This window comes from Quercus suber, unplaced genomic scaffold, assembly GCF_002906115.3.
Source record: "Quercus suber isolate HL8 unplaced genomic scaffold, Cork oak 2.0 scaffold_63, whole genome shotgun sequence".
Lineage (NCBI taxonomy): Eukaryota > Viridiplantae > Streptophyta > Magnoliopsida > Fagales > Fagaceae > Quercus > Quercus suber.
The window spans coordinates 724,405-747,303 of record NW_027069528.1 but is presented as its reverse complement, the minus strand read 5'-3'; the positions used below and the strand labels follow the sequence as shown (position 1 = coordinate 747,303).

At 35.4% G+C, this 22,899-nt stretch overlaps 2 protein-coding genes across 2 annotated transcripts; one reads left to right on the top strand and one right to left on the bottom strand.

Moving 5' to 3' along the window:
* The first annotated feature begins 235 nt into the window (after positions 1-235).
* On the top strand, positions 236-8,351 carry LOC112001888 (anaphase-promoting complex subunit 7). The gene is given in 19 exon segments (XM_024034055.2): positions 236-430; positions 433-470; positions 574-642; positions 722-772; positions 1,615-1,749; positions 1,890-1,952; positions 2,270-2,385; positions 3,321-3,405; positions 3,633-3,692; positions 4,749-4,794; positions 5,496-5,569; positions 5,736-5,786; positions 5,948-6,148; positions 6,236-6,280; positions 6,425-6,518; positions 6,662-6,807; positions 6,903-7,132; positions 7,582-7,642; positions 8,058-8,351. Coding segments are annotated over 19 exon segments (1,680 nt in total). The 5' UTR covers positions 236-402; the 3' UTR covers positions 8,145-8,351.
* A 1,127-nt stretch (positions 8,352-9,478) lies between these two features.
* On the bottom strand, positions 9,479-17,246 carry LOC112001871 (acyl-CoA-binding domain-containing protein 4). The gene is made up of 17 exons (XM_065772745.1): positions 16,907-17,246; positions 16,707-16,782; positions 16,223-16,301; positions 15,977-16,135; positions 15,782-15,859; positions 15,459-15,563; positions 14,955-15,021; positions 14,787-14,848; positions 14,072-14,211; positions 13,773-13,899; positions 13,531-13,645; positions 12,671-12,759; positions 12,015-12,098; positions 11,574-11,921; positions 10,590-11,108; positions 10,454-10,513; positions 9,479-9,880 (listed from the first exon to the last, which is right to left on the bottom strand). The coding sequence occupies exons 2-17, from the start codon at positions 16,742-16,744 to the stop codon at positions 9,800-9,802; spliced, it is 2,151 nt and encodes a 716-aa protein (XP_065628817.1). The 5' UTR covers positions 16,745-16,782; positions 16,907-17,246; the 3' UTR covers positions 9,479-9,799.
* Positions 17,247-22,899: the final 5,653 nt, after the last annotated feature.

Genomic DNA, 22,899 nt, shown 5'->3' with positions numbered 1-22,899 from the left:
ACTTTTTCTTATTGAATAAGAAATCCAAGATTGAATTATATCTACATATAAAAGAAACACGTCATTGTTTTAACAACATAATAAAGCACAATTATCATGAATCATTCTTAAAATGATACAAAGTTTGAACAATTTGAATTTGGTCAAGCCCTTAGGAATAGGGAGGTAAAACCTCAAACCGTTCAAAATGAAAACAGTAAAATTTTACCACTTGATACCAAAATGGCAAAATCCAAACACATTTGCACTGCCACTACGAGAGACAGAGAAGAGGGGTTTTAAAAAGTGAGCGGGGTTAGAACCGGAGGCTTTCTTCAAAAACCTCACTCCCAAAGCAACACTACACAAAACGCGCTTCTTCTCTCTCACTCATTACTGTCTAACTCAACTCAATCAATCAGAATGGACGTCCCTAAAGATCAAATCACTACCTCCTCGAACACGGCCTCTACACCTCAGCTCAGACCCTCGTATTTTTCATTTCTCACTTCCCCTATAAAATCAATTTTCACTTTTTTACTCTTAGATTTCAATTTCGCTTTTACTTTAATCCGATTGATTTGTTTGAATCAGGGTTGTTTTCTCGTTTCATCGCCAGCCGCTAATGCCGAAACCAGTCCTCACATCAAGGCCGAAAGCTTGGTTTGGATTTTTCCTTTTTCCTTCAAATTCGAAAATTTCAAGCTCTTTATTCTCATTTTGTTTGCTATTTCCACTGCAGGTTCTTCTCAGCGACGCATTGTTTCGCGAGCGAGAGTATCGCCGAGCAATTGTAAGAACAAACACACTCAGGCTTAAACTTTGTTTGAAATTTACTGTGCATTTCAATGCTATGGTAACTGCTCAATAAGCAGAAATGTAGTCATTTATATCCAAATCTGAATGGTGAATACACAGTTATATCCAAATGTAGTAATTTTTTATTTGAAGCTTTCTGTTATGTGTGTTCAAAAGAGTTGGATTGAGTTTGTGGCTTGATTCAATACTTAATAGGCTAGGATCTGCTGTGACTAATTCATTCAAATTTCGCAACTTTAGCATCTTTGACACGAAAACTTGTAAGAAGTCAGGTCATCATTAATGTGCGAAACTGGAAGGTTTATATTAAGTGTGGTTTAGGACTTGCTGTTGTTAATTAAGTTGGAGGATCGAGCTTAGAGTCTGTGGAAATCTAAAATTTTGGTGCTGTGTTAGAGTAAAAAAAATTGTGTGCTTTCATCATTTAATCTTCTTTACATGATGATACAATCAAGATAAGAACTTTGCCGTCTTTGCTTAGTATCATGTATTTTGTTCACAGCCGGTCCCGAGCCTGTAAAAAATGAGAAGGTTTAGTAGGTCAATGGCCAGGGTAAAATTAGTCACCTTATTATGAATGAAACAATCAATAGAAGAATCCCAAACCATATGCAAATCATGCGTTTAACTGTGGTTCGAACCACAATCCTCCTTCCTGTTTGAGAAGTACCACTGGACTACAAGAAAATTGTTCAATCACATGTAGATTTATTCTATATGCAATTCTCCTATTGAATTATGCATATGATTATCATTGTTGTTTTTTTTTTTTCTGGGATTTTTTTAAAGTTTTGATGTCTTTCTGTTTTCTAACAGCATACTTACAAACAAGCATTGCAATACTACAAGATTATTCCTAAACAGAATTCAACAACTTCTAGAAGTTCATTGCCACCAAACAGGTCATCTTCTCCAAATTCTTTTAACATCTCAGCAATTAATGAAAATGAGGTAGATCAATTATGTTCGTTATGAATTTGGTTTCATTTTCAGCTTATCTGGAGCTTAATAATATAATTTTTTTTTTGAAACTTTTTATGTTTAAGGTTAAGCTGTTTATGCATTGTTATCCTTTTCTGTCTAATGGACAGGTCAAGTTCAAAATCGCATCTTGTCACTGTGCATTAAATGAGAACAGAGCAGCCCTTGCTGAGGTTGAGCCTATTGATGTTCTCTCTCTCTCTCTCTCTCTCTCTCTCTCTCTCTCTCTCTATGCACATTCTTGTTGCTAGTCTCTTTCATTTAATATGAAGAAGAATGATAAGAAAAGTTTGTTGGTGGAGGAATTATGGATAGGAAAGAGCTCAGATTGCTTTTATTTTTGTAAGGGATCCTCATGTGGCATTGTATAATGATGAACCAAGATCCTAAAATTTCTGATGTATATTTTGTTGGTTTTGTTCAATAGCTGCGTTCTTATCTTTTACCTTTCATCTTTTATATGTGCAATCTCATTGCCTGTACTTCGCAGATGGAGGGTATTCCAGGAAAATCAAGAAATTTGCAGATGAATCTGTTGATGGGGAAGCTTTATCGAAATGCTAGACATAGCCGTCATGCCATGAGCTGTTACAAAGAGTGTTTAAGGTTTGAGAAGTTAATTGGGTTTACACCTACTTCCCTTCATCTTAGACTTTAATATATCTTACATCTGTTGATTTGTTTTCTTCGTTATCTTTATTATCTTTTGCTCAAGAATACAAACTTCCAAATGTGCTTTCTATTCTCTCCACATGCTGAATCCTAATAAAATGAATTGTGTGAAGTACACAAATCTACATATGAAAAGGATATTATTTTATATAGGTAAAAAAGGAGAAAAAATTTAATTACACAATTTCCATTCTTGAACTTGAGTGGACATGTTTATTGTATGCTTACTTGAACATAGACGCTAGAATGCATAGCCAGTGCCAGTAAGCATAGTGGTGAAGGTGCTGCCTTTGAAGTGAGGAAAGGTTGTGGTCAGAATCAGATCTTCAATTTGTACTGTAGGCCAAAATTCTCTCCCTCTCTCTACTTATCAAAAATAAAAGAAAAAGAGAAATCTCTGCATCTCTCTCTCTCTATACGCACACACAAGCTGCAGTAGTGTAGAAATATAAAGGGAGACAAAATATTTTGTTGAATCTATATAATAAATTGCACAGCTCTTTCTTAATTCTATGCCTCAGTCTTTCCCTTGTGGCTCTAATATAATCTGAAATTAAATCTTTGACTAAAAATTGCTTACAAGACCTGACCAACTTTAGTAGCCCTAGGCATATGCATTGAATGTTCTTTGGATTTGGATTGCCAGTTTCTCTCACTAAGTTCCTAGACCATGGACGCTGCTCCACTAACATCCTTCTTGGCAAGCCTTTGCTTGCCAACAGGTGTATACATAAAAGTGTATTGTTATCAAATGGATCTCTGCTTTCAAATAGCATGCTAAATCACCTGAATTATAGAAATAGTATTGATTTTGTGATTTATTATATTGGTTGTCAAAATCAAGCTTTATTTTTGTGTCTTTTTGATAGGCATTGCCCTTATGTCCTTGAGGCTATTACTGCTCTAGCAGAGATGGGAGCTTCAGCCAAGGACATTATTTCATTGTTTCCTCAGGTTTGTTGGTGAAACCATTAAACCAACTTCATATTGGTGGTCAATCAATTTATGCATTGCACAAATCATATTTTTCTTCATTTTCAAGGACTTTATCTTGTATGAGTGTTACGTCTTCTCCTAATTGTAACTTGATTTTATTACAACAATTCCTCCTAGTTCATAGTGTTTGAAAAATAAAATATCATCATTTTTATGCTGTTGTTCTTCTTAAATTTTAATTACAGACTCCAAATAGAAGTGGGAGGGCTTCATTTGATCATTTTGATTCAAGCCGCTGGCTGCAAGTAAGTACTTACTGAAGAGATATGATATTTTGTCCCATCATGAGTTACTAGCTTCATCATCCTCTGTATTATCAGCTTTTTGTTGGCAATTGCCAGTTGCAGAACCTCTTTCCCTTCTGTCATGAAAATCTTGTTCTGTGGGCTTATAAACCAAGTATGCACTCCAAGTATGATCATATGTATTGTAAAATGTGGATCTGGAATTTATTTTGATAGTTCATCAAGCTTTCTACCTAGTATGCCTTTGGGCTGTTTTCTTTGGTAGTTTGCTGCGCTGTTTTGTTGATAAAGTGCCCTCTAGATATATTTAACTGGTTAATACTAACTTAGCAATGATAATAAAGTGACTTGCTGAGTCACTGGAGTAAATATGAGTTTTTATAGGCTGCATTGATAGTTGATTTAGCTGAAACTACTTCTGACAGGTTGATCCTGTAAGTCTATTTTATTGTTTCAATGTGAATTACAAATATTGAATAGATCAAGGGCCTTGTACTCAGTGGTATTGCCTGGTCTCCTTTATAAGGAGAGAGAAGGTTCGAATCCACCTCCCCTGTTGTAACAATTGAATTATAAATAAATAAATAAATACAAATATTGTATAGAGATAGAGATCTTTGTTCTTAGCATGGTTTTAATTTCAAAAAGCACATATCATGATCAGTTGTCACTTAGCCTATGCTCACTTAGTCATGCAAAAGACAACGTTTTTGCACTTTTATCACTCAGATTGTCCCTTTTTCTTCTTGGAATTAGTCTTTTTTTTTTTTTTAAAACCCATTTATTCCAAGTCTTAATTTATTGGCAGTGTCCATGTTATCATTTGTTGGCTAGATGCTTCATTCGTCTTTCTTATAAAATTAATAAACTTTGTTTATCCATTAAGTCATTATTAAAATACACAATGCTATATATACTGTTGGAGTTTTTTTTTTTTTCATTATACACTAAGATTGCTATTCCAACCACCCCCCCCNTGCTATTCCCAACCCCCCCCCCCCCCCCCTCCCTCCCCAAAAAATGAATGTTAGTTAATTATTATTCCTTTTTGTGCAGCGCTATGTTGAGGCCCAATGTTGCATTGCTTCAAACGATTACAAAGGTAGACTAATATCTCTTCTGGTTTTGAGAGTTTTATCTGTGTGGTGTGTGCTGTAGAACTGCATCATATTCAGATCACAAGGCATGATCTACATTTTTCAATTTTTTGTTGGTGACTTATGGTGAAATCTGTTATCCAATTGTTATGAAGCTTAGAACTACTGAACTTGTTTCCAATTGGCATGGTCTACTGATAAACACTGTATTTGCATGAAAGTGTAATCTCTTCTCATAGAAACGTGTAAAGGATATCTAAAAGCACTCAGGCTGGTGAAGATTACACAATATAACTTTAATTTTTTGTAATGATCCTGGAATCACACTATCTGTTAAATTTTGATAGTTCGTGCAATCTTCACCTCTGGTTTAAGAAGAGGATTGCTCATACTTGAACTCTTACCCAAGGCAAATGATAAGGAAAAGGACATAGAGGAAATAAGGCTAGGAATTATAACTGTCGATCACTCGGTCTATTGTTTGATTAAATTACATGGGAAAGACATGTAGATGATGTCCTCTATGATAGGGAAAAAGTTGTTTGCTACTGCTACTCCTAATATGTGTTAAGTTATGCCTCATAACTTTTCTTATTCTCAGGTGTAGTTTCATTGGCAGAATTGATTAATTCTAAACTTTTGCTTGTTATCTGCCTGAGTTTTAACTTTTAATCAATAATTTTTATTGTTCTTTTTTCGTTGCCAGGTGGTTCGGAACTCTTTGCAGATCTCTTGCAACGCTTTCCTAATAATACACACCTATTACTTGAAATTGCAAAGGTAGGGCTGATTGTATTTCAAAAATTCCAAAGCTTGTTTAATATGCCAAAATTTTCGCATTTAGTGCTCTTGAATGTTACATTTAGTAGGTTGGTACTAGCAAGACAATGGCATTTTGATTAGTCTTTCTGTTTTACTTGTACATTTATAAACCTATCATGTGAAGATTGAAGCCATTATTGGCAAGAATGAGGAGGCCGTAATGAATTTTGAAAAGGTAATGAGTTCTTTTTTATACAATTACTATTCCCCCCCCCCTCCCCCTTTTCCTCTCTCTCTCTCTCTCTCTCACACACGCGCGCACACACGCATCAACCAAAACACAGGGAGAGAGGTACATGCAAGAAGATATAAACATAAAGTTTTTGGTCTTTACAGGCTCGATTAATAGATCCATACATTGTTACTTACATGGATGAGTATGCAATACTTCTAAAGACAAAGTCTGATTATACAAAGCTAAACAAGTTAGCAAATGATTTGCTGAGTATTGATCCTACAAGGCCAGAAGTGTTTGTGACTTTGTCTGTACTGTGGGAAAGGAAAGATGAAAGAGGAGCTTTGTCTTATGCTGAAAGGGTCAGTTGGTTAATTTGAAAAAAATACTGCATAGATCTCTTTTCTTATTAACATATCTTATGAAATTTATTAATTCTTTGCAAGCAGAGCATTCGAATTGATGAGAGGCACATACCAGGTCACATTATGAAGGTATTAAAACAATTTAACACCTGATAGAATAGGTAGTTTGATTCCTGGATTCTGATTGAAGAGCCATATACCCCATAAATATTTCGTTATATGTTGCTCTTTATCTTCAATTCCATGATCAAAAAAATTTCTTCAAGTTTTCAGGGTAACCTGTCGTTAACAGCGAAGCGAGCTGAAACTGCTGTAGTTGCTTTTAGGTCAGCTCAAGAATTGAGACCTGATATTCGTTCATATCAAGGTGCAACTTTCAAGGGGGAACGCTCACCTGCATAACATGCAGCTCACTTTTACCTTAGACATGTATTTATTTTCTAAAGAAAGCATGAATAACAGAAAAATGCAGAAGCCTTGAAATGATTAAGGACTCATTTATGATTTCAGGTTTGGTTCAGTCTTATTTGGTTCTCTCTAAAACCAAAGAGGCTTTGTATGCTGCCAGGGAGGCAATGAAGGCAATGCCTCAATCGGCAAAGGCACTAAAATTAGTTGGTGATGTTCATGCTAGTAACTCTGGTGGCAGAGAGAAGGTAAAGCTTTATATATCTTTTCAGCGTCAGCTTAGAAGTAAAGGTTGCTTTCATCCAGATTTCAAAGATTTTTAATTTTTTTAAACTTGTAACAGGCCAAAAAATTCTATGAGTCAGCACTTAGGTTGGAGCCCGGTTACCTAGGAGCCGCATTAGCTTTGGCTGAGCTCCATGTTATTGAAGGTCGAAATGGAGATGCTGTATCTCTGCTTGAGCGATATCTCAAGGATTGGGCTGACGACTCTCTTCATGTTAAACTAGCTCAAGTATTTGCTGCAACAAATATGCTTCAAGATGCTTTATCACATTATCAGTCTGCGTTGAGGTAAAATCTAATATAAGATATGAATCTCTTTCTGGATCAGGAGATTCTGGACATAAATTCTGCATTGTTGCAGATTTTCTTCCATTCTCAGGCTTTTGAGCATGAGAATGTCTCGTTGTAATTTACATAGTATTTGAAGTTAAGAGTTCTTGATTAGAGCCATCACTACTACTGATGGCATGGTCTCATTATTAAGTTGTGCTGTCCAGTTTGAAATGGCTGTTACTTATGAATCTTTTTGGTAACATGCTACTTTTGAATTTATCTATTCAACTTAATGAATTTCTATGAGTGGTTTCAGGCCATTCTACTTCCTGAGGATGTAAAATTGGACACTGAATGTCAATGAAATATGTGGGCGGCCTATGATTAAAAGAACAGGGGAGGGTAAAACCTCCAATGCCTTTATTCAAAAATGCTTTCATTTTTACTCTTTTACTGTGTTGCAGGATAAACCCACAAAATGAAGCTGCAAAAAAGGGGCTAGAGCGCTTAGAGAAACAAATGAAGGTTTCTGATAATATTGCTCTTTCAGCTTATTAGTTACAGTTCCTTCAATTACTCTCCATACACTTCACTATTCTTTGCTTCATGATTATTTTTTGTATTTTATGTAATATACTTCAAATGAAGGCAATTAAGAAAAAAATTTCTTAAAAAAAAAGGAAATGCAGCATGGGAAATGCAGAAGAATTAAACTTTTTAGAATAGTGGTTAAGATTAAATTCATACTTTTCTATCAATTTAAGATTTTGGGAGAAATGGTTATTTAGCATGGTAACAGCAAGTGGTCATGAGTTTTAATCATGTCTCCTCTCTACCAAGAATTTAGAAAGTTCAAAATTTAATGTTTGGGGCAAGCGGTAAATTTACCAAAGCCCTAAGAGTGCATTTTCCCTGGGATTAACCTTGTATTTTATTGTAGGGCGTGGATCCAGATGCACCCGAAGAAGATGAAGAAAATGAGGTAGAGGATGCCGAGGGAGACCAAGAAGAGACTGATCTTTTATGAGGAAAATTTTAAAAGTTTACATATATGAAACACCTTATAATATTATTCAGTTGTAAATGAGTAACATGTAGTGTGAGATTGCAGTGCTGCCTTGCAAGCAAACTTGTGACCCATAATTACAGATTTCACGTTAGGGAACTGAAAATTTGAAATTTTGCTGCAAAAACTTGAATTTAACCATTATAAAAAGGTGACATGGATGTATCATGTGGGCTGGATGTTGATTTATTGGGGGTGTACCTGTGATGCGGGCAGAAAGGAAAGATAAGTTATTTTGAAAAGAGCAATGGTGTTACACACACTAACACACTTGAAGTCACGATTTCAATTAAAAACAAGTGTGGATGTGTGGAGCCCCTTTTTCGAAGGGTTTTTAGGGTTTTTAAATTAGAATGTACATAATATGCTGTGTAATTTTAATGGAATTACTTTCTTTATCAAATGTGGATTGTGCAAGTCAAATTGACAAGACGATTCTTACACTGATATATCCAGTTGTCTTAGACATATACTATATTTTCTCTTTATTCAACCAAAAATAAATAATAAAAAATCAATATGCTCTTGGACTTATTATGTGGTGGATTGTGGTTCCTTACGATGATTGTAGCGTGATAAGATTTTGGAGCCATCGAAACAGAAACCCAGTAGAAACTAAGTCCAAAATATGGCAGTAGTACCTGCGTTTGAAGACAAAATTTTGTCTTTTACAAGCTTGTCGTTCACTGAAGAGAGTAAAATTATTACATTTGTTGATGGTTTTCAATTCTCAAAGGTACACTTGTAAAATAAGGGTATTCGAACCCTAATAAAGAAGAGCAGATCATACTAAGTAGAAAGGCTTCACTCTTGCATCTTACTAAGTAGGAATTACCAATACATATTAATGGGGTTCCCTCCACATTAAGCTTGCCTTGAATTATGTTAGTCTGTAATTACAGGTGTATCGCTTGGCATCAGACCTAGTACCAACAGGTGATTAATGGTGCTATATATGCACTTTTGACCAATGTGTGTAGAAAATTGGAGTGCGAAACTTGGTAGAAGCCTATTGAGGATGAATGTTCATATATTACCCGGCAACTAGTTGTGACGGATGGAATCAACTGCCCTTAAGTTTTACTGGCTGAAGACACGGTCCAAGGACTCTTCTAAACAAAGATTTCATATGTTATTAAAAATGAATAAATGGAAGCCCTTTCTTATAATTTCAAATTTTTAATTCATAAAGGTCGCAATGTACAGGAATGGTCAGCACACAAAAGCAAGATTAACTTCTTTTTGGCCGTTAATTGGTCTTCCAATAAAAGAGGCAAGTATGGCAGTCAAGCAGAACAGTGGAAGTGTTTTCTTTAGCTATTATAAAAGACATACAAAATATTACAACAAAACATACGTTCCCAAGTCACATTAGCTTCAAATATGTACAGAACTGAATTACTAAAATTCTCTATTGCTAAGCTTGAAAATGTAGATTATTGCTTCCAGTTGGACAATTGAGGTGGTTTTACAGGCTAGATAGTTCTGGGTTTTGTCCAACGATTCCCACCATAGTTATCTTATGTTGCCTGCCCCCATGGTCTTCCATAAGACAGCCTGTTACTCACTGTTGATGGATGGCCTTGATCATTCAGATTTGTTCTCCATTCTCCACACTACACATTGAAAGGTTTCCTCGGGGTGGGCGCTCTGTTCTCCATTGATTGCAATCTTTGTTTGAGATGAAAAACTTCAACCTGCATGACAACATGAGGCAATGGTGGCCTAAATAAACTCAAGAAGGGAAAATAGGATAAAAATTAAGACGGATATGCTTGTTTAATAACATAGCTGCAAAGATATGAAGATAGTTTGTTTGAGATGTTTGAGACTCATTCCATTGTCCTTTCACAGCCACAGGCTTTACCTCATAACAACAATAATAACCATCACCACCTAGTCTTTTAGTCCCAAACCTTTGGGATCAACTATGAATTCTCAATAGACTAATCAGGATCAACCACATATATTCTTTTTTGTCATTCTATTCTATCCGGAGTCATACTCTCTGCTATTTCTTTAATTGTCATATCATTTTTTTACCACTTCTACTAATTTATAAACAAGTTAGTCTAATGGATCAATCACCTACAATGTCAAAACATCCACCTGACAACCCTTTTATAAAAGGGTAATATAAAAATCATAAAAGAGAAGAACAATGGTAAAATGATGGCTATGCCATGTACAAGTTAAGCAGCAGCAATAGCAGATAATTATCCCGCTTTTGCCTTTTTGTGGCTACTAGTACATTTCGTTCAAAGCCATACCTGTAGTTGGAAGGCCCTTGCCCTTTCTCCTGCAAGAACTCCTCTAGTTGAGTGCAGCTCCTACAAAAGATTTCAAAAAATCAGCAAAATGCTATATTTGATGTAACCATTCATAATACAAGATGGCTGCATTTACCTTCTGAGTATCATCCAGGACTGCCTTCAGGAAAGCCACATCATGTTCAAGCCTTATATTGTCAGAGTGGACTATATTTGATAGGCTGTTAGCGTCTTCTTGTGCCATCTCTACACCAGCCAGTTTCTCTTTTAGTAACTCCATCCCCTTCACAGTGTCTGCCAATTTTTTCTCTATCTCCTGTCTGCTTTTGAGAACAGATGACAAATTCCTTTCTGCAGCTTCTCGGCTTGCCACTGCAGCTGCCAACTGTCCTTCTAGCATTCCATTCTTCCTTATTAAGGTAGCCATATTTAATTCGTAAAATTGATATACACTGGAAGAAGTTGAAAACACTCCAGATTTGATATCACTTTCTGGGAATGCCACATCCTCAAATTCAACTGGAACATTTCCAATTCTGTGGTTATGAGTAAATGCATTATCAGATTCATACAAAGAGGCTTCCTCTGCATTGAGTTTGCCTCCAGTTATGTTAGTCTGAATTCCCGTATTAGATCGATTAATTCTTTGTTCTGCCTGAGATTAACACAAAATGCAATATTAAATGAATTTCACATTAAAATCTTAGGAAATTCCAAGAGTAGAGCATGGAATCGAACATAGTTATCAAACACCCCCCCACCCTTCCTTTTCTTTTTAAGCGGGAACATGCCAGCTTATTTATTACCACTGGAATACTATGCTATATTGTGGCAGTTATGGGTTGAGATTAGAAGAAGAAACCCATCACAGAATAGATGATCAAGATCAAAGATACAAAATTTCCATTTTGTAAGTTAATTACTGTTGGGAGGGAAAATATCTTTCTTTTGGATAAAGTAGGCTCCCAATTGGACCCACAGTCAACAACAATCTACGAGAAACTACCCAAAATTAAAAGTAGAGGTTTTCAATTCATCCAAAATGAATCTGCATGTCTATATCTCAAATAAATTTAATAAAAGATTGACATAGTAAATAATTGGAAACTTCTCAGTTTACCTGTAAGGTAGAATTGTCGTCTTCTGATCCATTTGCCATCTTAACAGGCATTTTGTATTCTTCCTCATTATGAAATTGCTTGCGAAGTGAAACATTGCCAGGAACAGAATTTGGATCAACAATTGACTCTGACAAAGATTTTCTTCCTGAACCATGTTGTTCAATGGCCGATGCTAGATTTTGTCGAGCAACAGAATCAACAGAACATTGGGAAGAATCATTACTAAGGTGAGCAGCCAATCCTGTGGACGATAAGCGTTTCTCAAATAGCAGAGCTCCTGTACCTTTTCCCGGGGTAGATCTTTGTCCCATGGATGATTTACCCTTTTCCATTAGCAGGACCTCAACCTGCAACAAAACAACATATGGTCAGAAAATAAAGGAAGTCAATGATCGAATGCAAGTCAACAAATGTGCAAATACACGATTTCTGTAGCCAACCTGATTTGACGGCTCCTTTTTGGATCCCCCAAAGGCAACAAGAAAATCCTTTTCCTTGTGCTGTACAAGAACTAGGCTGAAACCCTGAAAATACAACAATCTTTAGACAAATAATTTCATCTTGCCAAGAAGAATGCAACTAACACTAGACACATCATCTCAAAATGATATCATATAACAAATATCATAGCAATTATGGACTAATTACATCGGCTCAGGCAACCCATAAGCTCAAATGTCATCTTTATGCGGCATTCCCTTAAGCTCAATAGCGAAAGTGAAAGCCATACAAAGGCTTTGCACAATTTGAGATGCCATCAGCTTACCATGAGGGTGTGGCATCAATATGGACTTCCCATCCTAAAGCTAAAAGCCAGAATATTAGCTTTTAATTCCAAGGTTAAACTAACAGCAAAAATGGATGATAAGTTTTGACAAATTTGAGATAGTAATCAAAGAACCAACAGATAAATTCAAGCCTTCAAGGATAAAATAGAAAGCTCATGGATTTATGGCCATTAAAATGTGTATTACTTTTATAGAGATATCAAAAAAATAAATTGATGCATAATTTTGGCACATCATATGGCATGAGGCTAGCATTAAAAAGATTTGCAATACTTGACAATGCAAAGAACAAAATCTATATGACTCACCTTGTTGGTGGTGATGGAAGATGGCAGTGATGTAACAGCCACAGACCACTCAACCTTTAAAACATCAAAGATCAAAGTCTCCACATGTCCTGGAATAATTAGGAATAAAAAGTTCATAAATGAATGTCAAAAAAAATTTATTGAAACTAGAGAAAAATTGCTCAAGGCTGCACTGCATTTGATCCACATCAGAACTCAACTCCCAGGCCAGTGAGACATTGAAGATCTTAAAACGAGGATAGAGGACTTAGTTATGAAGGTGAAAACAACATCAATAGCAGCTAGACAGGGTCTGAATGTACACAAATTTTACAAATATAAACTTCTTCAAATCATGGGAATCAAAGGAGTTAAAAGCCTTCAATCTTCCTCTCGTTTCTCTTTCTTTTTTCCTAAATCATCAAATGCTTTCTCAGAACCAAAATCAGGTTGATTTTGATAGCCTTCCTACATTATAGTATAGATGGCAACTTATATGGTTGAAATCATCGCCATGCTCCAGAGTTTAGAACCATTGTGACTCTTTGTGTATAAAACAAGCCAAGAAAAGAATAAGAAACACTGAAACATATGGCAGGAACATCCTAAAGTAGATAGGTCTGGATTGTCTATCCAAGAGTGAATGATGTGAAAGCAAGGATATCGGAGGCATGAAGACCATTGAAGATCTATTAGAGGGAAACAAAAGGAGGAGCAAAAGCTACTTCTTGAAACAAACCTAACATAATACTATAATGAGCAACAAGTTCAATCAATTCATGGTTGCAACATGAGAGAAAGGTCCACATGCTTTTTAAGTGACCAAATGAGAGAAAAGGTTCAAAATATTCTAACAATGCTTCTAAGCTCATAAGGCATACGTTTTTTCCTGCTTCCACCCCCTGCTATATACCATTTAGTTCCAAACAGGACTCCACAGGAACCGGCCCTTGGTGATGGATGGAAACCGCGTATCTTTATTCTTGACCATACCATCTGAGAAAGAAGATCTAATTATCAAAATGTCAAATCTAAAGAATTTTTGGCTTGCTTCTAAGAGAGATGAAATTACTCACTCACATAATCCATTAAAAAAAAAAAGATGAGGAGATGTTCCACATACCGTTTCAAAGTCAAAAGAGTACAAGTCATTCAAAGTCTTCGATTTTGATGCTCCTCCAAATAAAAAAAGAGTTTTATCATCATAAAGAGTTGCCACATGGTTAGATCTTGGAGATGGCCCTGTTCCTCTGTACGTACAATTATAAAGAATAAGAAAAACCCTTCGCTCCCAAATCAAGGGATATGGCAACAAGAAAAGCAACCAGAACTCTCCATGACAAAGGTGACAAGTACTAGACTTGGAGCTTCTGTACAAAATAGTATCAACAAATTTCACAAAGTACACTAGAACCTACTCACGTGTAATGAAGAGGAAGCCATGTCAAAGATTTCAAATCAAACATGTGTAGATCATTTAGTTTCCTCTTTTTAGCATCTTCACCCCCAAATAGGAGTAAAACAGAGCTTGCCCTTACCACAGTATGACCACTACGAGCAACCTGCAATACATAAACTTCAGGTTAGAACTTCTTATTTTTCATGGACCTTTTAGATTATAAATTTGGTATCTTAAAGGAAAGAAATGTAATATCATTTTTCCACCTCAGTAAGGCATATAACATTGTCCTAATCCAAGACATGGACTACCTGCATGAATTGCATTCTTACACCCCTCAGCAAAATTTGCATAATAACAAAAGCTACCAACAAGTTCTTTTCTCACGTTTCATGCTTGCCAATTATCATGTTTGTTGAAGATTGATAGCCGTCTTGTCCAAATAGCAATCCAAATTAGCATTCTAATTTTAATTCATTATTAAAAATAAAACAATTATATGGATCATGTGGGTAGAAACATCTAATTCTCAAGATATTTGGCACACATGATAAGCATGGGAGGGGTTTCTTTTCCAATAATGACCTTTCCAAATTGTAACTTCCAAAAGAAGAAACTGTGGGTAGTTTTTTTTTTCTTTTTTCTTTTTTTTGGGGGGGGGGGGGGGGGGGGTGTTGTTAAGTAAAGCTACTTCTACAACACAGCTAATCTAAAATTTTATCAAGCCACATGATATACCGGTATGTCACCCTTTGCTTCTATAAGTGACCAGCACTCCGTTTCAGTGTCAAATGCCCACACTACAAAATCCAAAATCACGTGATTAGGCATCATTTAGAAAAATATAGTAAATGAAAATATGACAAAAAAAATCAAAATCAAAGCATACACACAGAAATACCCAACCTGAAACTCTGTCACTGCTAGGGTCAGTCTTTCCTCCAATCAGGAGAACCTTTTTTCCCCAAGAAACCTGGTCAGGGAAGGCAACAAAAAGAACTGTCAGCACTTGAGCAATTTAAGGTTTTTGCAGCCTACATGACCTGGGACAATATGATTAACCAGCAAACTAACACTAGGGGATAGTCCGCATATTATATGCATTATGCTTGATTCAGGGAGGAAAAAGAAGTGCACACAAAGCTCAACTGACATACATACAGGGGAGTGGCATTAAATAACTTCTGCAGGGTGCAAACCATGGTGCACACCAACCTTTTGCACCCACAAAATAACAATTGTTCTTACTTCTTTGCTAGAGTAGTGTGTGTTCATAGATCCTCAGAAATAGAACCCTAAATTTTCTCGTCCATTACATACAATATCCCAATATTGAAAAATCTCAAATAAATAACAATTCAGCTACAAAACAAAGCAAAACAAAATAGTAGTTGAGACGTATAATAATACCAGACTATGGCCCTTGCAAGCAGGAATCTTTAGTGGCAGACTGCTTGGTGACAAGTAAATCTTTGATGATGCTGTTGACCAGGTAAATCTATCGAAATTAAGCACCTGAAAATACACATGAAAAATAATATACACGTATATCATGCATTTATGGTGTGAAACTAAATTAAAAATCTAATTTAATCAATTACTTTGATGTTAAACATAAATAATCTAGCGTCCCTCCCCCCCCCCCCCACCCCCCTCTCCTTTTTTTGAACAACTTAAATCTATTGGTGCCACTTTGAATGTAAAGTTTATAAGGGAAAATGAACATTCCCTACCTGTACATCATCCAACAACCCATTTCCAGATTCACCACCGACCACTATCATCTTGTTCCCAATCAGAGTTGCTGCATGCTATTCATGAAAAGAGTAAAATGGTGATTTTTTTTTTAAGCTTAAATTAATCAAATTCAATCAGCTACACCATATAAATCAAGCTCATTCACAAGTTACTGCTAAATAACATTATACATTAAATCGAGGAGTAGGTTTTTCTCCAGCAATTGACAACACCATCCAATTCTCCAAGTTACCCGATGCACAATTACTAATCTCAGGTGCAGCAGCAGAAGACGAACACTGGCGATTGAGTTCATCAGAAACACTAGTTGGAGGTGCAGCACCTTCACTCTGCAAAATTGTAAATACTTCACACACATACTCATCAATGCAAACCCACTTGAAAAAAAAATTCAGAACTAAAATCAAAATCCATACTTTTGATCCACTAGTCTTCTTTGTGTGTCTTATGGGACTTCGAGTTCCCTGAGCAGTGTCTGGTATATGGAGTTTCAATCTGATGCACCTCCCCACATTTCAAAATTAGTATCAACAAATGTATATTATACCATCTTTCTGTTTTTTAAACATGATTCTAAACTTTACAACATTTGTTTTTGTCAATCAATAGAATAACATTATATGAATTAACTACAATGTTGGTGTTTATCAAAAAAAATTATATAATTAGCTAAATGGCACTAACTTTGGAGATTTGACATTGATAATGCATTTATGTTTCAAAAACTTCCATAGTCTTTTATTTTATTTTCCTTTTTTATATATATATGAATAATCGATATGCTTCAAACTCAAATTTCTCCACTAACTAAAACAAAAATTAAACAACATTTCTGCACAATAAAATAAAGTAAATGGACAACAAATTTATAAATAAAGAGGTAAATAAAGAGAAGCTGACCTTGTATGCTTCAATTTTTTACGAGAAAAACTGAACATTTTTCTGAGATCAGAGCTTGAAATGCCAAAACCAGACCCTAAAAATTAACGAATAAAGCCACATTATCATATTACTTAAAAATAATAATAATAATAAATATCACTGACAATAATAAACAGAGATTAATCCTTTTTTTTTTTTGAAATGACAAACAAGCTCACCTCTGAGAAGTATTTAACAAAACAATGAATGACCGCGCTAGCTGTTTGGTTACCGAGAAAGTTATGGAAAATAAAACAATATGTAGGTAAGTAAGAAAAGTAGGAACAAAAGAGAGTTATTATTGAAGAAGCAGTGGAAGAAGAAGGCTGGTGAGGAAGAGCAACATTGTACTAAGATGAGAGGGAGATTGAAGACGAAGTGTTGGAAATGAATATTGATAATAAGTGGAGAAAAAGAAAAAAAAAAATAGTTGAGACTTTGAGAGAGAGTACAAAAAGAAGACCTTCAATGATAGACAGTGTTTTATAATACTACTGTTTTTCACACATTGTTGCTCTCTCTCTCTCTCTCTCTACGGTGAGCTGTAATAATAACCAGTGAGTGATTGAAGTAACGTTATAGTGCGTAGGTTAAGCATTTGTGGCGTTTTTAATGTTGTTGTTTTGTGAGGTCCTGGCCCTCCAAGTAAATTCACAGCTTTTATTGTAATTTTTACGTAACAAACTGTAATTAACAGTCACTTTGCATAAATTAACTGAATTTTTTTTGTTTTTTTTCTTATTATCTCATTTTTTTTTCTATTTTATAAATACCCGGTGGATGCTTATCAATATTTTCCTTTTTGTAATAATAATTGAATAAAGTTATGATGACAATTTTTACCATAACTTGCTTCTATAACAAGTTATAAATAGTAAAATTATATCCCACTATTTTTATTTTATCACTAACAACTTATTGGCAAAAGTTATGATCATTCAGAGAGATTGCTGGCTAGCTCAAAATAGAGAGAAAGAGAGAGCAACAACGTGTGACTGAACTAATGAAGTAATAATAACCAGTGAGTGAAGTGAACCAGTGAAGTAACATAATAGTGCGTAGGTTAGCATTGGCTGTGCTTTTTTTTGTTGTTTTGTGGTGAGGGTGGGGTTTATTTGGGTTTTAGACTAGGGAGAGAGGTTTTGGTTGGTAGTGGTTTTAAAAACAATGTGAATGACCGTTGAGTGAGTGAAGAGAAATACGTTGATGGGGTTTTTGTCTGGTTTGGTACTCGAGGTAGAGACTGGAGAGTCGTGACATGTGACTTGTAGAGAGAGAGAGAAACATTTATTGTGTATAGGCCATAGCTTCAGGGCTTGTCTCGGGACTTGGAATATGTGAGAGGAGACTCACCCATGGGATCAGAATCTCTCTACTCCGCACGTGTTGGGATTTGGAACTTTGAAGTTTGAAGCAATTCAAGCTGACTCTCTCTGCAACTGCATTTCGTAGACACTCTGATATCTTTTCCTTTCATTTATCCAAGTAAAGTCGCTCTTCCTTTTTCTCTTGAACAGAAGTAAAGCCACTTTTTAGTAAAAACATTTGTGTCAGGTTATATGTCGTAACATTTTCGATGGGTGAGATGTCACACCTTTATAAGTTAAATAAATAAAATATATATATATGAGACTGAGAACTAAAAAGATGGGTATTATTGATTCTCAAAAATTAAAAAAAAAAAAATGGGTATCATTAAACAGAATAAATTCTATAAAGAATTTGTGTAAAATTTATTTTTTACTTTTTAAATCTCAACATGTTATATAAGTCCAATTATATCTAATCAATTTTAATATTTATATATAAATTTAACTAAATTGTGAGTTTATTAAGATGTTATCAGGTGTAATAGGATATATTAAATTTTAAGTATAATACTAATGTAACAATCTCTTATTAGATGGTATAAAACATGAGTTTTACACCTAATTTTTGCCAAATTTAGACTCGTTGTTAAAATGTTATGACATTTTATCAAGTTACTATACTTTTCCATTTAAAAAGAAACTTATAAATTGATATTATAACCAACTTAATTTTTCTTTTCGATTTGTACAAAAAAAAAAAATTAATTGGCCATCAATATTCAATAATATTAAGAATATTTTTTTATTAATTTTTTATTTAAAAACTAGATAGATCAATTGGTAAAAAATACATTCAATAAATGTTATAGTTTTCATAGCAATGCTCATAAAATAAATCCATTTAAGAGTAATGTGTTTTTGATCATGCAATTAAAACGCTATACCTAAAAAAAAAGGTGGGGTTTAAAAAAGTTACAGTTTGAAATGGCATGGTTTTAAATGAGATGTCAAACATACACTTCAACAACTTTTGAATTTTCTTGAGATTATATAGAATTTGGCTTCTCTCTACTTGTGGGAGTTTAGGCTGCGTTTGTTTTAGGTGAAAATCACTTCCGAAAATGCTTTTCTATAATTTCGGGTGTTTGGTTGCGCATGGAAAATCAATTTTCCGGAAATCATTTTCAGTTGGCTGTGAGTCAAGGGTGAAAATGATTTCCCTTTTTATTTTCACTTCAAATAACGTTTTCCGGAAAACAAAAAGACAGATAGCACGAAGAGAGAGAGAGAGAGAGAGAGAGAGAGAGAGAGAGAGAGCACGAGAGGAAGAAGAGGAGCCCAAATCACGCCGGAGACGTCGCCGGCGAACCCCGAGCACCGCGCCGATCTCGCGATCTCGCCACGAACACCCATAGCCTTCGCACCGGCGAACCCAGAACCCGTCGCCGATCGAATCCCGAGTACCGCGCCGATTGAATCCAGTCTCCGATCGAACCCAGAACCCGATCGAACCCGGATTTGATTTTTTTTTTTTCTTTGGTTTTATTTCTGCTTTTGATTGCCGGAGTTTGCTATGATTTTGAAACTTTTTGTAATAATAATTTGTTTGGATGCTAAGAAAATAGCTGAGAAACTGTGAAAAATGTGTAGGAAAATAGCATTTTCAGAATATAACCAAACACATTAAAATATTTTCTACAACAATTTTCATTATGTAACCAAACACTTGAAAATATTTTTCTTTCCTGAAAATAGCATTTCCGGAAAATAGGCTATTTTTCGGAAAATAATTTACAGGAACCAAACGCAGCTTAAGAGAAATTTTTTTGATTGTTGACTTCGTTATCAAAGGAAGAAAATCAAATTGTATTATAAGAAATGCGATCAATTTTTCTTTTTTTAAAAATTAAATTTGGCATATGATTTTGTGTAATTAAGTGCGATTGTAACTGATTCTCAAAAAAAAAAAAAAAGCAATTGTAACTATCTAATTTTATCTTCTTCTTCTTTTAGGGGTAGTCTAATTTTATCTTAATAATCTAATTTAACCAAACTTGACATTATTTTATAAGAATCTTGAAAGAATTTGTACCTGCATATTAGAATATTAGAAAGATAAACTCCAGGGGTTAACCTATTAGCCTCTTGAGGGCGTGGTGCGTTGGTAGGAGTTTTGGACTTGGTCATATTTGCGAGTCTAGAAGTTGCCTGGTTTGAGTCATGTGCTTCGCAAAAATGCTGTGTCACGACGCGAATAACCATAACGTGTCTAAGGGTGTCCTACGCCATCAATAGCGGACTTAAATGGGCAGGGTCAATGATCACATGCATGATGCCCTTTTTTGTTCATAAAAAGAGGGGGGGGGGTTAACCTATTAGGTTCTCGCAAGATCCTTAAGGTTCTGGATTCAAAACACACACGTTTTATTTGGTTGAGAAGATGAAAAAGTTCAAGAATGGAAAATTTTGGGAAGATAAAAAAAATGTTTTAATTTTCCATTTTGGTAGGAAGGATGGAAAAGTTAAATGATAGAAATTAAATTACTATTATGCCCTTATTATAGTTTGAAAAAATGGGATAATAGGGGTAATAGTGTCTTTTAAACTTCACATCCTCTTTCTCTCTCTATTTTCTCTCCATTTTGGGGAGATTATATTTTGTGGGCTGGTTGGAAAATCACCCACCTATTTTCCTTCCCCTCAATCAAACAATGCAAAACACTTATTTTCTCACCCCCCCCCTACCCACCCACCCCTCTCCCCCTTTTCCATCATTCACCTTTTCACTCCAAGCAATTGTAACATTAGTCAACATCTTAAAGACACCTCAAAAGAATTTCTCCTTATAATTACCTGATGAGTGAGAGAAGACATAACTATGAGAATAGTCAAGTGTTTAAAAGCCCTAAAACATTGCCTTCCTTACATTACATAAGCATAAGCCGCCCCTCTAATTTCCTACGCCCCTCCCCCCCTTCTTTTTCATCATTCACCTTTTCACTTCAACCAATTGTAACATTAGTCAATGTTAGGACATATATATTTTCACTTGTTAAGAACATATGTCACTTATTTATGTAAATTAGCTAATCCTTTGACAAAACGTACTCTACCTGTAATTTGGTAGTTCTAGGTGCTTTTAATACTTCAAGAAATAAGGTTTCAAGATCAAGTGTTGAAGTCATTAAGTCTGTCCAAGAAAAAGCAAGCTGAAGTGCAAATTTATTAAAGCTCGACACCTGCTCGATAGGTACCTCGACACCTGCTATCTGTCGAGATTTAAAATTTCAGATTTTCTGATCTAATTTTCTTGGGATCCGTGAATATGCTTTTGGGCATTCTTTTCTCCAAACCCTAAACATATAAAATGATTGTTTTAAGAGCCGTCAAGTGTGACACAAGTTGCAAAAGCATTGAGCAATCTCTGTTCAAGCAAATTGTGATCAAAAAACAAAGTTCTTGACCTAGTTCATCTTCTCTGAAGAAGTTGCTGTGTATTTTGCACCAAAGGGTTTTGTGACCAAGCATCTTCCTGATCTTCATCGTGTAGGATGAACTAAAGAAATTTGCAGCCAACCTCTCCTTCTAAGTTGGTGTTTTGAAGTCGTGTACTGGGATTCGCGCATTGGTTAGTCACGTACTTGGGAGCCATGCATCAAAGGTGGAACTGTCACTACAGATCAAGTCCAATTGGATATTGGTGTAAGGGTTCAACTGTAGATTGGTAAGGTACTTGGGATTCCTTTACTTGTAACCGCTTGATTTTATAATAGTGGAGTTTCAGGAGTGGTGACCTGAAAATCACCCGGTGGGGTTTTTGCCGCGAGGTTTTTCCCCATTCGTAAACAAATCACCGTATCATTTAATTTTTGCTGCATATTTAGTTTTTGATGATTTGTTTGTACTTCCACGCAATTGCATGATAAATTGATTAATTAATAACTTGGCTAATTAATTAATTGGTTTAATCACAATGGGTCATTTAGTTTGTGGCCTATCAAGTGGTATCAGAGCGGGCACACTCTGATTAGGTTTAATCTTTGTTGTGTTGATCCATTGACCCATGTTGTCATGGCTATAACCGGCTTGAAGAGATCATTGTTTTCAAATACATCTTGTTTTTCTAATCACTATTTGTTTGAGTGTCTCAGAAAATACAAGTCTAAAAGTTATTTGAATTCTTTCATAATGACTATTGGAAAGGATCTCAGTTTGGCTAAGAAGAAACTAGACTGTCTCAGAATAAAAATGTGCAAAAGAGTTCGTCTGAGAAGAGTAAAAGTTAAAGGCTTAGCTCATCAAAGGCAGTTGAGTGAAAGAACCATTCCCTCTGATTTGTCATCCAAGCATGAAGTGTGTTTCATGATGAAGTCTGCTTTCAAAGTAATGGATACATGTCTATGGTATCTTGATAGTGGTTGCTCAAGACACATGACTGGAGATCGATTTCTCTTCAAGATCTTTGAGCCTAAAAAGGGTGGTAATGTGACTTTTGGTGATGGAAGCAAGTCACAAATTAAAGGGAAAGGAATCATATCTCTACTAGGACTGCCAGACATTGCAAATGTTCTTTATTTAGAAGGTCTAAGGGTAAACCTGTTAAGCATAAGTCAGATATGTGATCAAGACTTCATGGTGCTCTTCTCAAAGGGAAAGTGTATTGTCATGGATGAGTCTGGAAAGAAGCTCATTAGTGGGGTTCGCACTCTGGACAATTGCTATGGATTGGTTCCTAATGCCGATATAGTGTGCAATAGCATTCGTTTGCCTAATGAAGATCTATGGCATCAACGAATGGGACATGCTAGTTACAAGCATCTATCCATTGTATCTAAGCATGAATCAGTCTTGGGGATACCAAA